Below are 20055 nucleotides of genomic sequence, written 5' to 3' on the forward strand. Positions count from 1 at the left end.
TCTGCAACTGGTACTGATGATTTTAATTTACTTCTTTTGTGGTTAATGGATGGACAGTATAGAAGAATGTGTTCCAGATCTTCATCATGATTATTACACCACAGACAAGTAGGATTATCAGAAAGGTAAAATCGGTATAGGTACAATTGTGTGGCAACGTGACCTGTTCTGGCTCTTGCTAAAAATGTTTGAACATGTCTGGGGAAGTTTTTGTACATTTCCAGGTCATTTGGTTTCTTTTGTACAGACTGTAAAATTTTTCCTTTGTCAGAAGAGAGCCAATTGTTGACCCACAGGTTTATAAAATGAGACTTTACTGAAGCAAAAGCACTGGATAGAGATATCACATAGAATTATTCAAATTCAGAAACAACTAAGTAAAGTAAAAAAACTCCAAAAGAACGAAATTAAAGCAAATTTACATTATATATATATATATATATATATATATATATATATACACACACACACACACACACACACACAGTAAAACCCCGATAAGATGCTGTTCAAGGGACCGGGTGTAAACCGCGTATTAGGCGGGTATACTAATTTTGACTTATATACAGTTCCTATTATTTTTTCTTTATTGAAATACATGATTCATGAAAGGTAATACAGTATTACTCCATTATGTAATTACTGTACTGTACGTCAAAGACATTTACAATAGGCTATGTACTGTGCTTAATTCTTTCGGAAAACAAGTCATTTATAGTTGTTTGCCGTGTGCCTATTCTCCAAGTCCTCATGTTTACCACACTTTAGTTTCCTGCGATTATATCCTCCTGACGACATCGCAACTGTAGTGATTGAGTCGCGATTTTTTATTATTGTTCTTAATATCGATGATTGAATTCCTAATGAATCAGAGAGTTGTTTCTGAGTAAGAGTACTGTTCTCATCGTACTTTCATAAGATTTCCAATTTTTCCGACACAGCGCTTTTTGTTTAACACTCATTGTAATTGTAATCACATTCACAGACACTTCAATACACTAAAGGACAACAAATTGCCCCGCAAAAATTTCCAGAATTTTATTACGGCCGAGTGAGGAATGCTGTTTGAGAGAGAGGGTTAGCAAGAGGGTGAGGTATTGTAACTGTATGTAGGCTTTAAGCACGCAGGTAAAGAGTTGAATAAGAGAGCGTAACAAGAGTGTGGGGTATACTAAGGTATGAAGTATGAAGGTTTAAATTCACAGGTAAAGGGTCGAATACCATACTTTTCAGGTTAATGGCACCAGTGAGTTCAGTTACCAAGATGTTTCATTGCTGTTACAGTACATTGCTGAAAATTACATCGAAAATATTCCACAAAAACAGCGTATTATGCGGGACTTGAGCGTAACTAACAAACAGGGTATTTTATAAAGGCGTTATATATGAAATGTGCAGGGACCGGACAAAAAAAAGAGTATTACACGGTATAGCGTAATAAGCGGGTGCGTCTTATCGAGGTTTTACTGTATATAAGTGATATAACTGTGCAGATTGAAGGGAGCAATAGAATACATGAAAGTAAATAAAAAACCTATTATGTGTTCTGTAATTAAATGTATCATTAATTAGAAAATTAGGTCGAAAGTGTGCATAGTTTGGCAACAGTGCATCGTTAGTCACATATGAAAGCACTAATGGCTGAGATCTGTCTCTTATCGTTTCAGTAGGGTTGCTAGACCAACTAATGGCAGGAAATAATGATACATGTTGGTTGATCTATTTATTTAATTTGTAAGAAAACCACCCATTTTATTGAAAAACAGCTGAAGCCAAACATAAGAAATGAGTTATAGTTTTCGTAACTTTTTTTTTCAAGTTAAGTATGTACTTGTTCCAGTTTTACTTTGTATTGTAATATCAACGAAAATAATATTGATATTTTTAATTTCCATTTCTCTTTTATAAGTTTTTGTACTCAAGACAGGCAACAGAAAGTCACTGTAGCCCTGATATAACACTTTGAAAACTTTAGCGTCCAAGTGTCAGGAAAGAGCACACCTACTTTTGCAGTTCTTTCGTTATCTAATATAAGGTAGTTTTACTTCATGATCCAAAATGTTTGAAATAAAATATTTGTATTTTCATTTAGTACCTAAAAAGATATGATGGTATTTTTAGCTGATGTTTTGGAAGTAGACCAATGGTTTTCCAAATTTATTTTACAACACTGTTCTAATATGGCTGTACCATGACACATGTGATGTCTGGTATTATTGCAGCAGGAATACACGTATTATTTTATTATTATTTTCGCAATGTAGTGCAATAAAATTTGTAGTTATGACGACTGAGCAACAAATTTTCTTCTGATTCTGACTTTTGAAGTCTTCGCTGAAGATTCTGAATTTTGTAAAAATTTCAGTACACAAGTAACTTTCTCTCTTTGCAACATTAATCCTTCACATGACATATATTTTGCCTGAAAGAGTGCTTACTGTATGAATGCTTTATATGAGGTGCTATCCAAAAGTTCCCGAAATGCCTCAATAAATGGAATTACCTGGACCTCATGCACCACCATAACCTTCGAAACGGTTCCCTTGTGAGTGTATATGTTACTGTAAATGTACGAAGACCGGTAAATCTTAGAATTTACCGGTATAACCTAACATTTACCATTACAGTGCGGTAAAACCACGAAATATCGTATTAGATGTATACATTTTGAACTTTTACCAAGAGATGTTGGTAAATCTCAGGAGTTACCGATCAGCTGTGGTAAAATCGTATTAAAGAAGAAAAAAGAATCTTTACTAAGATTTGCCATTCTTCGCACTTTTACATATCTATTTCCAATTCATCTTTTATTGTTGTTTTAGGATCTATTTAAAAACATAAATACAAATCACCTCAGCAATGACTGAAATAATTTGTATTTATTTTTAATTTAAGTTATTTAAATATTGATACATTCTAATGTGAGTGTATTAAACAACATTCTATATTAAAAATAGTGAAAAATATTATAATTTTAACCACTTTCTGTTATAGTATTTCATATAAAAATTAACAAAGCCTTTACATCTCCTCAAAGTGTCTAGGTCCACAAATAAAGTAAAACAAACATTATGAAGCACTCTTTTGTTGAACACTTTTTAAACATTTACACTCTTTGAACCCTTGTCCTCCAACGAAGATAATCGACCAACCACTTCCCGTACACAAATTCCTTCTTTTTCTAATTCTTCAATGCTGATAAAATTTTCTTTTCACAACATAAGTTGGTTCCTAGAGCACAATGACTTCAGTTTGCCAGCTTTGGTAGGCCTACCAAGTTCATAAAACTCATCTTAAATATTTATGATCACTGCTGGTATAGATTTTGCGTCAATTTTTGCATCCGGTACTTTGATTCTCACATTCTATCCGACTAAAAATTTTGGAATTTTGTTACAAGTATCTGCTTTCATTTTCTTCGCTTGCATTTCAAGACCTTCTTTCGCAGTCTCTCGGAACCGCTTCACCCCTGCAAACATGTCTGAATCTGCACAACGAAGGCAAGATTCTTCGTTCTGGATTCTTCGATCTAGCTTTTACCAGTTCGCATCGGTAAATCCTGAGATTTACCAACATTTCTTGGTAAAAGTTCAAAATGTATGCATCTAATAAGATATTTTGGGGTTTTACCGCACTATAACAGTAAATGTTAGGTTATACCGGTAAATTCTAAGATTTACCGGTCTTCGTACATTTACAGTAACATATACACTGCTCCCAGCGCTTCTTCCAAGTATTGAATGCCATCTGGAAGTCATGTTTTGGGAGCTTGTTTAGTACCTCCTGCGATTTTGCTTGAATTTCCTCAGATGTCTAAAATCTTTGTCCTTTCAAGTTGATTTTCATCTTGGGGAACAAAAAACAAGTCGCACGGGACTAAATCTGACGAATTTGGTGGATGAGGAATGGTTGTTATTTTGTTTTTCCCCCAGGAAGTCTTGCACAATGAAAGCTGTATGCGGCCTTGCATTGTCGTGATGGAGAAACCAATTGCCCGTGTGCCACATTTCCGGGCGTTTTCTCCTCACGTTCTCCCTCAACTGCCTCAAGACGTCATGATAGAACACTGCATTCACTGTTATAGTAGGAGGGACAAACTCCTTGTGGATAATCCCTTCAATTTCGAAAAAAACACATAAGCATGGACTTCACAGTGCTTTTCACTTGATGGACTTTTCCATTGAGAAGACTGCTGTTTGGTTTCAGGGATCGTAGCCATAAACCCAAATTTCATCACCTGTGACAACCTTGGAAAGGAAGCCTGGGTCATCATGAAGCTGATTCTGAAGATCCCTGCAGACTTCCAGGCAATGCTGTCTCTGCTCAGCACTCAGTAGTCGCGGAACGAACTTTGCCGAAATCCTTCTCATGTTGATTTTATCAGACAAAATCTTCTGGCACGTGCCATGCTATAGTCCAACAGTGTTGCAGATGTATTCGATGGTCTGCCTGCAATCTTGCACAATCACAGCCAGAACAGCAGCAATATTTTCGGGTGTAATGCCAGTTGATTGCCGTCCAGAACAATTGTCATCAACTGATGTTCAGACATTTTTAAAATGCTTGAACCACTCATAGGTTCGGATCTGGCCTAGAGCATCGTCTCCAAATGCTTGCTTTAACATTTGATATGTAAAACAGAAAATCAATATCCCGAATTTAAAAGAAAACTTACAAATTAAACCAAACCCTTTAACTCTATTAAATATAGAATATAATCTAAATTTAACAGAAGAAATACTGAAATCAGAAGTAAACACTGAAACACTGAAACAATTGTCTTTAGAGACAATTAATATTAGGTACCCTCCACAAAACTGGCTTTATTTATACACCGACGGATCCTTGATCTCCAGAGAACAAGGTGCCGGTGCAGGTGTTACGTGCTGTCTCTTCTCACTTTATAGATCTCTTGGATATGGAACAACAAGTTTTGATGGTGAAATCATTGCAATAAGTGAATGTCTCAGGAATCTTCTATGCCACATCAATAAATTTAGGAATGCAGTTATATTGTCAGATTCCAAAGCAGCTATTCTATCAATAGTCTCTAAACACACACCTTCATCTCAAACAGCAGAAATAACTAAAATGGTCTCTCAATTAATATCACTCAATAAAAGAATTGTATTCCAATGGATACCATCCCATTGTGGAATCCTGGGAAACGAGAATGCGGATGCTTTAGCAAAGAAGGGCAACACTGCTACTTACAGACCTGTTACTAAATCTACGTATTACTCTGTGAAGAGATTTATTAAATCTACATACTTAGACTTCAACAAACAAAATTTGATAACTCAATCCCAAGGGAAAAAATGGAACTCTCTGCATCAAAATCCACAGTTAATTCCCGATTTACCACGAAAATCGTCTGTAGCTGCATTTAGATTGGCAACAGGCCATGATTGTTTGGCCAAACACCTGCATAGAATTGGAATATATCAGTCCCCTAACTGCCCATTGTGCAACTCAAACCAAGAAATGGATTCGGAACACCTCAAAATCTGTGCTTCAGTGGCTGGTCATGATAATATCTTTGAAAAATATTGGAGTGCAAGAGGTCAAATGACTTTATTGTCAAACGCCTGGCATTAGAAAACAACAACATTTGATATGTTTCTGCAGAAGTTTTACAGAGTTTGAAACAAAACTTTACGCAGATGCGCTACTCCCTCAAATTTGGCATTGTGAAATCGCAATGTAAGTCACATGTAACAATGGAAAAACGCTCACAAATACTAAATGCGTCCAATCAGAATGAAGCTGCTTGGCACACTGACTCACAAGAGATGTATGAAATGTCACCTAGCAGCATTTTGTCATACTAGCGCTCAGTTGTGCGCCATTTACGAATTTCGGGAATTTTTGGGTAGTATCTCGTATATAAATTAAAAAAAAAAAATGCATTCTAGTTATGTTTATAGGAAAGATTAAGAATAAATTAATTCAAACATCTATATTTCATTTGTGTTCTGGTTTGATTTTATTATACAAATTGTGAGTTTATGTACAGTAAAAATACCTACTCACTAAATTCAGTGTATAAAATATCAAAATAATTTGAAATACTTCATTAATGGTGTATTCAGCATCTTACTTTCAGTCATTTTTAGCATCTCCTGTTGTTTACATTTCTTTTCATTGTTTTGTTCACGGTAAATATAATATTTTATTGTCTGCAGTCGTTAATCAGCACGTCTGTTGCTGATAAATCTTATCAGTCTCCTTAGTGAATACTCTCGAGTAGAAGAGCTATTCCTTGTCCGCCCCCAATGCATGCAGAGCCAATGCCAAACTTGGCCTTTCTCCTCCTGTATAAACACAAAATTATCAACTATTACAACATACATTTCTATTCAAAGATTATGCAGCCAGAGTTCAGTAACTTGTAATCAAAGTCTAAACTCTAAATCAAAATGCTGATAACGATAAAGGCGTAATATAACCTAAATATGACAGAGCATTAATTCACGCTTTGTCATGGGGTACAAAGAGGACTTTGCACTTGTATTACTGGACTTGGGTTCATATGAGTAAGTATATGACAAAAATTCATACTGTATTATGTGATATAAATGGGACTTTGAATAGGATATGAAGGTTCATAGGTCTGATTGTACCTCAGTTCATGTACGAGGTGTGTTGTTATGCGTGCACCAGTGGCTCCAAGAGGATGTCCCAATGCAATGGCTCCTCCGTTAACATTCAGCTTCTCCAAATCCAGGCCAAGTTCCTTCTGACATGCCAATGTTTGAGCTCCGAATGCCTCATTAATCTGTAAGTCAACAATGACATTCCAATTTTCCACAATATACTGTCTTTATGATTTACTAACATCAAATACGAGTCATTTTATCTTAATCTCAGTGAATTTTAAGAAATAGTAATTAGATTCTAACTTTTTTTTTCCTTATTGGATCTAATCTCAAATTAAATTAAAACATAAAATCTAGTCTTTAAAATTGCTCAGAACTTGATATAAATATTTCAGTTTCTCTAAAATCTGTGGAAATTAAAACCTTGAGTAATATAAAATAAATGTCTTATCTCAATCCCCTGTCTTATTTGCAGGATAAATACATATGAAGACATTTACTTCTATGAAATTTACGTCCTTGTAATTTATCTTTCATAAAAGTTTTTAGCTTCTTCATTATTTTGACAAAACAAAATAGATTAGTTTGCAGTAGTGGGTTCTTAATTTTCATACCAAGTCTCTTTGTTTGCCCTCTTGACTTTTTGTTTTCCTTCATTGGGACTGTAATATATTAAAAGTTACGGGGGTCTTTTTCACATGCAAACGTATCATATTTGTATACTTCACAGTATGTAACAAAATAATTGCTCCACGTAATAATATTCTTTTGTGACAAGTTTATGGCGTTATATTTAACCATGAGACATGAAGTGCTGATCAGACGTGCAATGCTGATAAGGCATGAAATGCTGATAAGACATGCTCAATAAAAATACAACTTTCCTCTACTTCGCAAACCCAACCTTCCATAAATATTTGATTATGAAAAATCTGTGATATATTTTAATAGGCTTCATATTTCTTCCAAAAATCAATCTGCTACACAAAAATACAGTAAGAGTGGAACATGTCTTACTTGATTGTCCACTGTTTTAATATATTTCAAATAACACACATAAGCATAAATGAATATAAATTTGAAAAGATCTCGAGTTTCGTATATCTTGGCTCCCTAATAATTAATGATACAAATTATATTGGACTACATATTAAGATATTTTAAATCTACGCTTCTCACTCAGGCAACAAAATGCAAACTTTATAAAAACTCGTGTAAAACCAGTATTAATATATGGCAGTGAAAAATAGACAGTCAAAGAATGATATATCAAGACTAAAGACCTTTGAGACTGATATTAGGAAAATATAAGACACGGGAGAATGCCATATAACCACGAATTGTATCAGTTATATATGTCTCCTAATATTATTGCGAGAATAAAAGACTCAAGACTGCGATGGGCAGAGCATGTGCTAATAATCATTAAGCACGAAATCCCCAAGAAAATTTGAAGGGGAAAAAAAAATGTGGGACAGCCAAGATTGTGATGGATGAATGGAGGAAGTCTGTGAAGACCTGAGAAAGCTTATAATTAAAGATGATGATAAAAACTGAAGTATCGAGGAAGTTTTTGAGAGAAGCTGTAGAGTTAATGATGATAAAGACTTCGTGAATATTGCAAGTACTGGTTAAAAATGAATCAAAATGATAACATTAAGTAATAGATTATCTATTACATATACTTCTAAATCCGAACTGTTATAATATAAAGTATAACTACTAATATATATATTTGACAATTCTCCTGTATTTCATTGCACAACATTTTAATTGAGATAGAGCTATCATCATGCCATGCTGGATTCTCAGAAAGAGATCCCTGCCTAGAGGTGAATTATTTTACCTTTGGGTAGTTTCCAAGGAACCATCATATTTTAAGTACTTTGAAAACCAAAAAAGATGGCCACCATACACCCAGCAGTTCCATCACCCTTATGATTCGGTTTAACATTTCCCCTACACAGCATGGAACAGTTATACCGTCTATGACTCGTTCCCCAGACCCCCATTTGTTTATAACAGGTTGTCTCACTTGAAGGTGAGATGAAACTTACGTAGGAGAAGTTATATATGGGATGCACTTCATTACTCCTTTTTCACTGTTCAACCTTTACTCAATTTTCCAGTTTTCCTAATAAATATTGAAATGCATTGTCAACTGCTCAATCTTAGATACCAAATCTTATGCAGTAAAAATTTTGTTTTATAAAATTAGACATTATAAAAACCCCTTTCATAAATTACATTTTGTCTCTCATGTTATAGAACATTTAATATAGAAAGTTTTATCATACCACACACTAATGTAGAACATACCTCAACTAAGTCTATTTCAGCAAGCTGTTTCCCAGCTACTTTCAGTAAGTTCTGAATCGCTGGAGCAGGCCCAATGCCCATGATGGTGGGTTCTACTCCAACGACACTGTAGCCCACTAGACGAGCTAGTGGCTTGAGACCAAATTCTTTGACAGCCTCCTCACTGGCAAGAATCACTGCTCCTGCACCATCGCAGATTCCCTGAAATGTAAGTCAGATGTTGTACTATTCTGAGGCACTTTTCCTTTTTGATAGTCCAGTACAATGAATGCACACTTACAGATGCAGATCCTGCGGTTACTACTCCATTTTTCTTGAACAGTGCTGGAAGTTTGGCCATTCCCTCCAATGTGCTCTGAGGTCGTGGATGTTCGTCTACATCGACAGCTTGTTCCTTTCCCTTTACTTTGACTGTAACGGGGGCTATTTCCTCCTTGAAGTAGCCGCTGTCATTAGCTGCAAAATTTAACAGATGCATTCAATTCTGTATATGCTCTCAAGAATCAATTCTCTTTCAACAATATCTACGTTACTATTAAATAAAGGAGCTATAACACAAAAATTGTGTATGCCTTGTCTTATGTTGTCTTAGGTACTAATCACTACACCCCGAATTTTAGGTTAAATGCCTATTTTTTTTTAGTAGGGATAAACTAAAACTAGTTAAATATCTTCACATTTTATATAAAATATGAACATATGAAAGCGATTTTATGGTGCCTAAAATGCCTATTTTGCCCAATGAGACTTATTTTTAAGGTTTTAGAGCCTAAATTTGCCTATTTATGTTTGTTACGTAAGTTATATATTTTTAAATTTTCATATAGCAGTGAAAGAGAAAGTTTTTAATGTCATGGGGTGGGTTTGTTTCAAATATCCTGTAATAGTTTGTAGTTTGGTTGTAGTAATGAAGAAATTTCTGGAAGGTGTCTGGTTTTGTTGAGCACTTAACAGGGTGTATAATACATGTGTTTATATAGCTAAATAATATATTAACATCATCAATCTGAAAGGTTATAATCCTAAAATAACATGGTCTACGAAAGATTTCTTGCCATCTTTTCACAGGACGCCTAATTGGTGTTCTTGCTCTTGGTTTGTAATTAAAGATCGTCCTAGGGATTCTTACTCTTGACATTTGATTGGCATGTTGAAGCCAGTTATTTTGCTATTTATGTATGTATTCTAGTACTGCTTACATTTTAAATTCATGTCAAATGTCTTCATTTCTTTTATGATCCCAGCTGTATACCAGCTGTTCGGAGCATGGACTTTATCTTATTAACTGTAATGCTTTCATCACTTTTCCATGCACCCATAACAAAGGACAGGTCTTGTTTGCTAAGATCTTATACATATAAGCAAACACAAGTGTGTTTTTGGACAAAAGAAGGTTTCATTAACCTATTTATGAAACCCATAAATGTATTACATTTTTTTCCGAAATGTCTAGTTCCGTCAAGAATGAAGGTTTGAAACCAAAATATTTGAATTCATTCACTCTTCTAAAATTTTGTCGTTTATACAAATTATACTTGGACCAAGGTCTTTTACCACAGAAAGCCTTTTAATGTATCACCACACACACACACACACAAAATAATGTCCTGTATATTTCTGAACATATCTTGATTCATCTTCTGATGAAATAACATTGAACTATTGGCACTTACATATATGAAACAAGTATATATTGAAAATAGCAGTGTGTCACCCCATTACTTAGCACAGTCCTATATAATGCATATTACGCAAATCAAATATTTTATTTTTAATTTCAGAAACATCTTAAATATGTTTATGGAGCATATACCTTTCTTCCAAAAGTTCTGAGAACGCAATGCAAACTGATCAACTTCTTCTCGAGGAATCTTATACTTCTCAGCCAAATTTTCTGCTGTTACGGCCATAGGAGTATTGCAGTAGGTGTCAGTAAGTCCAACCCAAAGTGCATCTTCCATTTGAATTGGTTGACCGAGTGTTGTTCCAAACCTAGTGTCTCGTACTATAAATGGAGACTGACTCATGTTCTCAGCTCCACCAGTTAGCACCACTTTAGAATCTCCCAAGACAATATTCTGTGAAGAAGAAACAAATATCCTGAGCAATTGAACTATGTTATAAGGAATATTTTAAAGTTAAATTAATAATTAAGTGGTAAATTATATTAATTCTTATTTTTCGACCTCTTCTACTGCTTTCATGATCACTAAAAATTGTGTTTTTCACTCGTCCATGGAAAGAATCACTGCACTACCAGCAGAATCAAATGGAAGCCCTAGACTCATGTTATAATAATGTTCATTTTTCTTCTCATGTGTGTACAACAGCATATGTGCTTAAACTAAGTGTGTATTTAGTTTACAACTTCTGTTACCGATACTTGTACAGTATCATACAAACACAGAAGCAATTAAATTATATTTTAAAAATTCAATGTCCGTAGGTATACACATTTCAAGATGATATTCTGCATTTAAAAGGTTTCTTACTGCCACAAGAGTGTGCACGCACGCACGCACGCACGCACGCACGCACGCACGCACGCACACACACACACACACACACACTCTCTCTTAATTTTGGAGTGAATGTCATTGATGCAACCTGTATCTGGGATAATATGGGGATTATTCTAATTTCTTCTGCTTACAAATTCGTTTTATCTTCGCTGCCAATTATGTATATTTTTTTCATTGTGTTTACGCTGAAGATTTGTAGAGACAAATACAGATAGTGGTAACGTAGTAGATGTGTTCTATCAGTCGATAAGATATCAATTTATTGGCTGGTATTTATCATTTACATAGATGTGTCCAACCTAATATATGTGGTATTTCACTGTTCCTTTCACTTGTTGAGAACTCTATTTATAATATGGCTCCTTTATCTCTGTTACTACGTACTGCTTTTTAACTTTTTCATTAATGATCTTGGCATTGTTATCACATCTATTTGCTATGTAGTTGCTGTTTATATCCTGCTGTTATATCGGCAGTAGTTTCTGGGTGCTGGTGACATTTTCTGTATTTGTATCCATTTATTATTTTATAAGGCTGCTATTATTATTATTAGTATTATTATTATTATTATTATTATTATTATTATTATTATTATTATTATTATTATTATTATTATTTACACAACTTATTGTCAACTTTAATTCAGTCTCACAGGACACTTCTCACAAGTCACTTCATGCGAAACTGACGAAGATTCATATTCATATAATTTATTAACTGTGATATGCACCCTTCATAACAATTTACATATTTCGAGAGGTGATATTTGACGTCATACGGTGTCATAGTGCTCCTACAAACCAGACAGTGAAGTGTCCCCAGAACATATTCGCAGTGATCAACTCAACAGTAAAAAAATATCTGCGAAGTACAAGTTCATAGTAGCTATATCATATCATTGTTTACATTAAATTTGAACTATTCAAGCAATGACGATTTAATATCAATGTGAACTGATCACGAACTTTAGTATTTTTGTAAGTTTGAAGAAACAAATTTTGTCTTTCAGGTTCAAATCTATTTGCTATGTAATTCCCTAAAAACCTTTGTTTTGAGCTTGCATATTTTATCATTAAAACGAATAAAAGATTTAAGTTCAATCAATTAAAATAATACGAAGTTTCTTCTTACTTGAGCTCCACTAACTACAGCCTGAAAGCCTGATCCACAGAGCCTATTAACAGCAACAGCTGGACGCTCAATGGGTATACCTGCACGAAGTGCAGCATGTCTTGGCATGAATGCTCCATCTGAAGACGAACCCTGTGAATTACATAAATAAGACAATTCAGTAACATTTAAAGTCCATCAACAATTTTAGAACTTCATGCCACATGATTGTTAACTCTAGAATCATATGCTTGCTTACAGGATTGACATTTCCAATCACAACAGAGTCAATTTGATCAGGTTTCAAGCCTGAAGCTGTTATAGCTGCTTTATTCGCAACTTCCTGCAGATCTGTTATAGTTTTCTTCAGGAACTTTCCACCATAAGTTCCGAATGGGGTACGCTTGGCAGCTACAATGAACACACCTGAAATGAGAAGAGTGCACTTTGTGACAACCCAAAACATTTATAATATCTTCATTTCTTTAAGAAAATAACAAACGACGATTTTGTGAGCATTCATACATAGATAACCAATATTGCCTATCTGGATCTTGAATATATATTTCGCTTTATATTGTCAAAATATCAGGTAAGATTGTAATTATTATAGACCACCAGAAAGACAGTTCAGGCTACACACTGTTTACTTACTCATTACATGAAGAATATAAACTGAAGTATTATGTGACAGAAAAAAAGTAGATTTCGTCATTTTTATGGAAATACTACATCCCTGAAAATACATTTAGATTCTGTTTGCCTACAACTATTTCTTCTAAACCACTGGAAGGATTATTTTCATATTCGATAAATGAGTCCATTCAACTGGGAATGACGCATATGGTACAATAATTTATATAAAAAAAAAACAAGGGTCTTTTAAAAACACACAAAACTCTAAGTAGTCCCTATACAAAATTAACTCCACGACTTTTAAGTTATTAAGTTAATATATTTCTATCAGAGAAGTTAAGTATTTACTCAAATATGTCAATAAGCGTGTTGCTCGTAAACTTAGGTATTTCCGATATTTTATATTACTTAAAAGTGTTCAATAATGAATCTAGAATAATCTTTTGTCTTACAGGATTTGCTACTTCATCCCGTGACTAATACCAATTAGTGATGTATGTGTCTGACCAAAGACGTCAAACTTCAGCAAAAGTTAAATTAGGACGATAAAAATAATTTTAAAAGCCTTACGTCAATACTATACGAGTGTAAAAATGGACCAAGAGAAAAAAACGTCTAAAGTTCGTTACGTAACTTTCAACCTTTTTTTTCACCTTCACCCCCCACCCCATATAAAAATGAGTTGAGCACAATTTTATTACATACAGGCACATTTTCCTTAAAGCTATGGGCCTAAATGGCATTTTCTGAATGAAAAGATATGTACATCTTGATTACACAACTTTTAACACTGTATCACTTCGGAATATGTATGATAAGACTTTCTTGTGTTAAATTTTAACGTACCTTGTTTACATGTTTCGACCTATTTATACGACCAACAATGACCATTTCTGAAGGTGACCCATTAATAGGTCGATGTATATCTACGTAACGGAACTGTCCCCGAACACGAGCTTTGCTCTTTCGGGGTATTTTAATGTAACGTTTTTATGTATATGTTATAATTAAATAAAATCTAAATCTAAATGTAAACAAGGTACGTTAAAATTTAACACAAGAAAGTCTTATCATACATATTCCGAAAAGATATGGATTTGAATCTTTCAACTATTTAGAGAATAGAATACGCCAATGACTCAAAAATAACAATTAATGAATATGTAATGTATTAACTGTTAGCAGTTGTCACAAACTGGTGTTGAATATGGCCATAAAAGTCATTTAAATATGCGCTCCTGCATGTATGACTTACATTGCCTAAAGTGCAGGTAGTAAGGCCGTAAAACATTACGAGAGGAGTTCGGCCGGCACTGTGGATCGTGGTCCAGCATAGCTCAGTTGGAAAGAGCACTCAACGCGTAGAGCTGAGAGGTCCCGGGTTCGATTCCCGGTGCCGGAACGAATTTTTCTCGTATTAAATGGTGATAATACACATTGGCTACTTCATAGTAGTCGTGTAATATTCAATGAGGTTGGCGAGACCTCATATATAATGAATATGTGATGTATTAACTGTTAGCAGTTGTCACAAACTGGTGTTGAATATGGCCATAAAAGTCATTTAAATATGCGCTCCTTCATGTAATTTATGACTTATATTGTCTAAAGTGCAGGTAGTAAGGCCGTAAAACATTACGAGAGGAGTTCGGCCGGCACTGTGGATCGTGTCCCAGCATAGCTCAGTTGGAAAGAGCAGTCAGCGTGTAGAGCTGAGAGGTCCCGGGTTCGATTCCCGGTGCCGGGACAAATTTTTTTCGTATTAAATGGTGATAACAATTTTTCGATTTAAAGATGATTCCTTTCATAGATCTAGAAGCACCTTTTCAAAGTCCTAATGGGCCTACCAACATCTAACAGTATGGTACATATTACACTAATTTTTATTAACAGCACAGTAATATTGGCTGCCAAAGTACATGTTAAAGCTGTATTTATTTTATTATTATTTACTATAATATTCCGTGCATGTTGTGTTTACACGTTGCAAAGAAATTTATTTTCCATATTTTTTATTATCTACTGATACCAATACAACAGTAGGCTATGTCCTCAAGTCTTGAGTTCTGGCACTATATTTCAGATCTGATGTAGAATGAATACCGCAGAACATTCGGACAATTAAACTACTTATTATGGTAGGCCTATCTGAATTTCTTAAAATATTTGTAGCCTATTTGATATAGAAGTTACTTATTTTTGGATGTTGCAACAACAATAACAGAAGGTGCTCAAATTAAATGATTAATTCGTCATCTAAAAATTTTATATTGTGCCGTCCTCGGTTGTCTAGTGGTTACTCGGCCAAGGGCGTTGATTCTTTAAAAGCTTTCTTCGAAGGGGATGTAAAACGTTGGGTCCCATGTCGTAGATTTACGACACGTGAAAAATCCCTTTCCCTGAAATGAAACTCCGAAAAAAGATTTTCTCGCCTATCGGTACTTGTACGTGAAAATATGGAATTTGTGTGTGTGTACACACACACACACACACACACACACAATATGGGCTCGTATCAGTGGTCTAAGTGCGTGTGGGATTAAGATGGAACATGACAGTTAAGCGGCCGAGCTTGGAACTACAGCACTATGTTGCCAATATGGACTACCACGCTGCCAGCTGATGGAAGCTAGCAATTAACGTTAAGATGGCTGACGTTAAAAGATTCATTGACAATTGACGCGAAGGTAAGAAAACAATACAAAAATCGACAGAGAATCAAAGACGAAACGTAGCAATGCTAACATTGTGTGCACAATAATTGTTGTCAAGAGAGGTATTAAGCACTCGCCACGTGGGAATGGTAAGACTGGCAACTCAAGCGTTGTTACCATAGCAACAGGTCTACCACGCTATGTGACATTCAGTTCCCATTTTTTTTTTTTTTAAGAAACAGTATGTACACCAGTAATTTGTATTCACGCCTAAAGATATACTTTGTGTGGGAATGCACTTCCATCGAGATACTTAGTCTGTAGGAGGGACTAGATTTTTAGTTAATACTCTCTCCCGCCTTGTTTACAAGATTGTAATTTAGAAATATTGTGGAAGTAGCGAGATTTTAAAATAACTGTGATTTCACAAAAGAAGGTAAGTTCCATTAATGAATTAAATATAGGCTTATATTTATATTTATGAACATAAACCAAAGATATATTGTATTTCGAAGTCCTCCACCTCTTTGCTATTGTGTTCATTATATGCGATATGTTTAGTTCCACCGAAGAAATATTGTTCTCACAAAGGAAAGATTCGTTTTGATTGAAGGACTAAACTCCGTTTCTTATTAGGCTGTTTTTTGTAAGGGAAAGCTTACGAAAACACCAAAACTAATCATCTTAATTACTCTGTATACAGTATATGAAGCATATACAGTAGGTCCTAGTATTAATTCATTTACCGGTACGTATTTCATACCTATAATTTCTTGTTGACCTTGGTGGTTCAATGATAAGCTTAATATCTTTACTGTTCAATCCAAGGTTAGCAGATACGAATAATTGGGTAGGTTTTTATGAGCATTAAAAATTCATAGCATGACTGGGGGAAAAAAAAAGGTAAAGCCGGAGTGACGTGTCAGACAGATATACACTTATCGCACATAAAGGAAGCCCGTTCGGCCAGTGGCGTACGCAGAATGTTGTCAAGGGTGGGGGTCATTATTAAAATTGTTTACAATTTACATCGGTATTTTAAATTGTGTGTATTATTATGATGTTACGTTATATTTATTAATATTATACTAACCTATGTTCTAATAGAACATATATACATGAATGTTCTTATAAAATCTTTGAAACTTATTTTTTCACAGTCCTCCAATTTTTAACAAATTCTAACTTGTGTTTAATATTGTATGATAAAAATTGCTTGTGTCATTACACTAATTACACAATAATCATATATATATAGTCAACAGTTATTAAATAACAAATTTTTTATATGATAGGTAAGACACTTTACATTACATTCCAGGAAAATCCACGGAAACAAAATATATTGAAATGTATGTTTTTTGTTTTTTTTTTTTTAAGTTCAAAGGGAGGGGGGTAAACCTATAACCCCCTTTGTGTACGCCCCTGCGTTCGGCTGTTCATAAATTAGAGAGATAAAATTTCGGAATAATGAATTGTCATGCCACGCCTAAAAATGAAACAATATTGTCAAATTCCCTTTATCGACTATGTACCAACTGCGCATTGAAGGAATTAAGTGATGAGTACGAGAATCCCCGAATTTAACCAGAGGGTTATCTGAAATTCGCCTTACAGTTGGGGAAACATCGAAAAACAAAACCACGTAAATCAACCCAAGCGGGATTCGAACCCACGCCCGAGAGAAGGATTCTGAATAGGCAAATCCGTAAGCAGTGCAAAACTATATGTTAATTTAATTTCAGAATGTTCAATCTGTTAAGCCTATGTCTCTTTGCAAACACGCAATATTTAAAGATTTTACATAGATAATGAATATGAAACAAATATACTTCTGACTGTCGACCATTAAATTTGCAGCCCTGAATCGATAACTTTGTGCAAAAAACTACTATAGGACCTTCAAATTAATCAAGTTATGTATTTAATTACCAAACTGTTGATGACTATGCACCTTACCTTTTGTCAGAGCAGCCATAACTATGTTGTTACTGTGGTACTCTGTTGGAAACTGGACGTGAGACTCTTACGTTGTTTTATTTAAAGCACTTTAAAGAGAGCAAAGTATACGGTACGAAGTCCAATGTTGTCTGCAACTCATATCTTATATAATATATTGTATGTATGTATAGCGCCGTTTACGCGCACAAATACTGATTTATATGCAATTGACGCAAAATTAAATTAGTATTAGTATGTAGGTATTTATGAGGCAAGTGGTGTCAGTGTGACCAATAGTGTTTGAGTAAAATTATAAGTTAATTTATATTTCTTAAGCCTTTTATGCTATCGCGGCTAAAATGAATTACTATTCTTGTGTAATAGTAAATGAATATCGTAGTACGCTGATAAATTTTAGTTTAAAATATACGAAATATCAGAGTTAAATAAATGTTATGTTTGCAATATTTAACTACAGTAAAGCGGCAATTTTGAAACATATTTCTCTCTGTCGAAATTTGAGAAGATTATATTATTATCAATAATTTTCCTATAGGTTTTTTTAATTTGGGTGTAGTCGTTAGTCGAACGGCTATAGCGTAGACTTTCTACGCTAATAATCCGGGTTCGAATCTCAGTGGGCTCAAGAGAAATTTGTGGTGAATTGGTAGGTTTTTTTTGCAGTGTACTGTTCCATTCCATCATTGTTCAATTAATCTTCATTCATCATCATGATGCAATGGGTACGTACGTGTAGTGCGCCTCCGATGGTGTTTTGAGGGCAACGCCTACAGCAGCAGAAAGAATTACAGGTTCAGGGTGGCTCTTAAGCGTTTTGGTGAAAGTCGCACAGATCTCTTTGCTACCTAGATTGCTAACTTCACCATCATCAAAGCGGGCTCCATACAGTTCTCACAATGTTTCTTGGTTTAGAGTTTGATTATTTTTATTTATTATTTTTTTTAATTAGTTTTTATGACGTTTTATCAACAGCTGTCGTTATCTAGCGTCTGAATGAGATGAAGGTAATAATGACGGTGAAATGAGTCCAGGGTCCAGTGCCGAAAGTTACCCAGCGTTTGCTCATATTCGGTTGAGGGAAAATCCTGGAAAAAACCTCAACCAGGTAACTTGTCCCAACCAGGACTTAAACCCGGGCGCACTCGTTTTACAGTCAGACATCCTAACCGTTACTCCACAGTGGTGGACGAGCTTGATTATTACTTGAAGTGAAAAACACGTAAAATATAATATTCCTAAACTGAACTCTGTCTGTTATGCATTAAAATCCTTCCTTATTTTCTATTGTGTTTTGAAGTATGAGGACGGAACACACTAGCTCGTCTAATTCATGGTATTATTGATACAGAGTGAAAGTGAAATAGCTTTGCAGATTGAAAGAAACAATGGGGTACACTTAAATGAATAGAAAACCTATATTACGTTTTGTGATTAAATGCAGGTTAATTAGAAAATTATGTTGGAAGTCTGGCAACATCGCTGCTAATACAGTCATCTGTCTTCTCGTAACAAAGATGTAAGAGGTCAACGAACTCTATATGCGAGCCTCCCTCTTTCGCTAAGACGTTGCAATCTGCTCGCATTGTCGAGTGGCTTGAAATTAGTGGTTTTAAAATTAAATTTATACAAAAACCGTCCACGCTATTGAAATATACCAGAGGGATAAATAATTCTTTATTAGATTTTCTATCGATATGGACAAAAATCACGATCCTACTCGCAATAGTTACCGAATAAGAGGGTATTAAACATTTGGTAAAAAACTTGAACTTTCCACCAATATGGTATTACACTTTTTTGTTACATACAACATGAACTATTCACTCTGAAAATCTGCAGCGTTATTTCACTTCCACTCTGTATAAACACCCTAAAATAATATACAGTATTATGTATACTTTCATTCTGTAATGAAATATGGATTGATATTCTGGGTAACTCATCTGAAACCCTAATGACAGGTCTGCGTAAAAGGACATCATGCAAAAAGATTTTCAAAAGTTTCGATATCTTGGATGTTGACCTTATCTCACGTATCTATAATAACGTTAGACATCGACTTAAGTATAGATTTCATAAATCTAGAATGTTGCCTGAAGATTCATGTGATGATGAAGAAATGTCTCCTGATAGCATTTTCCATTATTTTAGGTTTACCATTATTAGTACTAAATTATATTATGCTTTCACAAAAAAAAGTTGGAGTCAAATTTGAATTGGCGTCAGACATTTTACATTCTGACTTTCATCCGA

At 34.6% G+C, this 20055-nt stretch overlaps 1 protein-coding gene and 1 long non-coding RNA gene across 2 annotated transcripts in view; one reads left to right on the plus strand and one right to left on the minus strand.

The window, feature by feature from the left end:
- Window positions 1–5962: 5962 nt before the first annotated feature.
- Window positions 5963–18060, minus strand: yip2 (yippee interacting protein 2). Its single transcript, XM_069825902.1, has 8 exons — window positions 17800–18060; window positions 12810–12976; window positions 12572–12703; window positions 10732–10996; window positions 9199–9374; window positions 8919–9119; window positions 6624–6778; window positions 5963–6314 (listed from the first exon to the last, which is right to left on the minus strand). Exons 1-8 carry the CDS (start codon window positions 17816–17818, stop codon window positions 6230–6232), a joined length of 1200 nt encoding a protein of 399 aa, XP_069682003.1. The 5' UTR covers window positions 17819–18060; the 3' UTR covers window positions 5963–6229.
- Window positions 16129–20055, plus strand: part of LOC138699777 (uncharacterized) — a 111184-nt gene continuing 107257 nt past the window's right edge. Inside the window, exon 1 of the long non-coding RNA XR_011332074.1 lies at window positions 16129–16276. This is a non-coding gene — a long non-coding RNA (uncharacterized lncRNA). The remainder of the gene's footprint in view (window positions 16277–20055) is intronic.

Source organism: Periplaneta americana, chromosome 5 (genome assembly GCF_040183065.1).
Source record: "Periplaneta americana isolate PAMFEO1 chromosome 5, P.americana_PAMFEO1_priV1, whole genome shotgun sequence".
Taxonomy (NCBI): Eukaryota; Metazoa; Arthropoda; class Insecta; order Blattodea; family Blattidae; genus Periplaneta; species Periplaneta americana.

Bases quoted from the DNA above. Each gene is read 5' to 3' on its own strand.
- yip2 (XM_069825902.1), bottom strand. The intron at 9,375-10,731 runs GTATATGCTCCA...TAAATTTTGCAG, and splicing joins TCAGAACTTTTGGAAGAAAG to CTAATGACAGCGGCTACTTC. The intron at 6,315-6,623 runs GTACAATCAGAC...GTGTTTATACAG, and splicing joins CACCTCGTACATGAACTGAG to GAGGAGAAAGGCCAAGTTTG.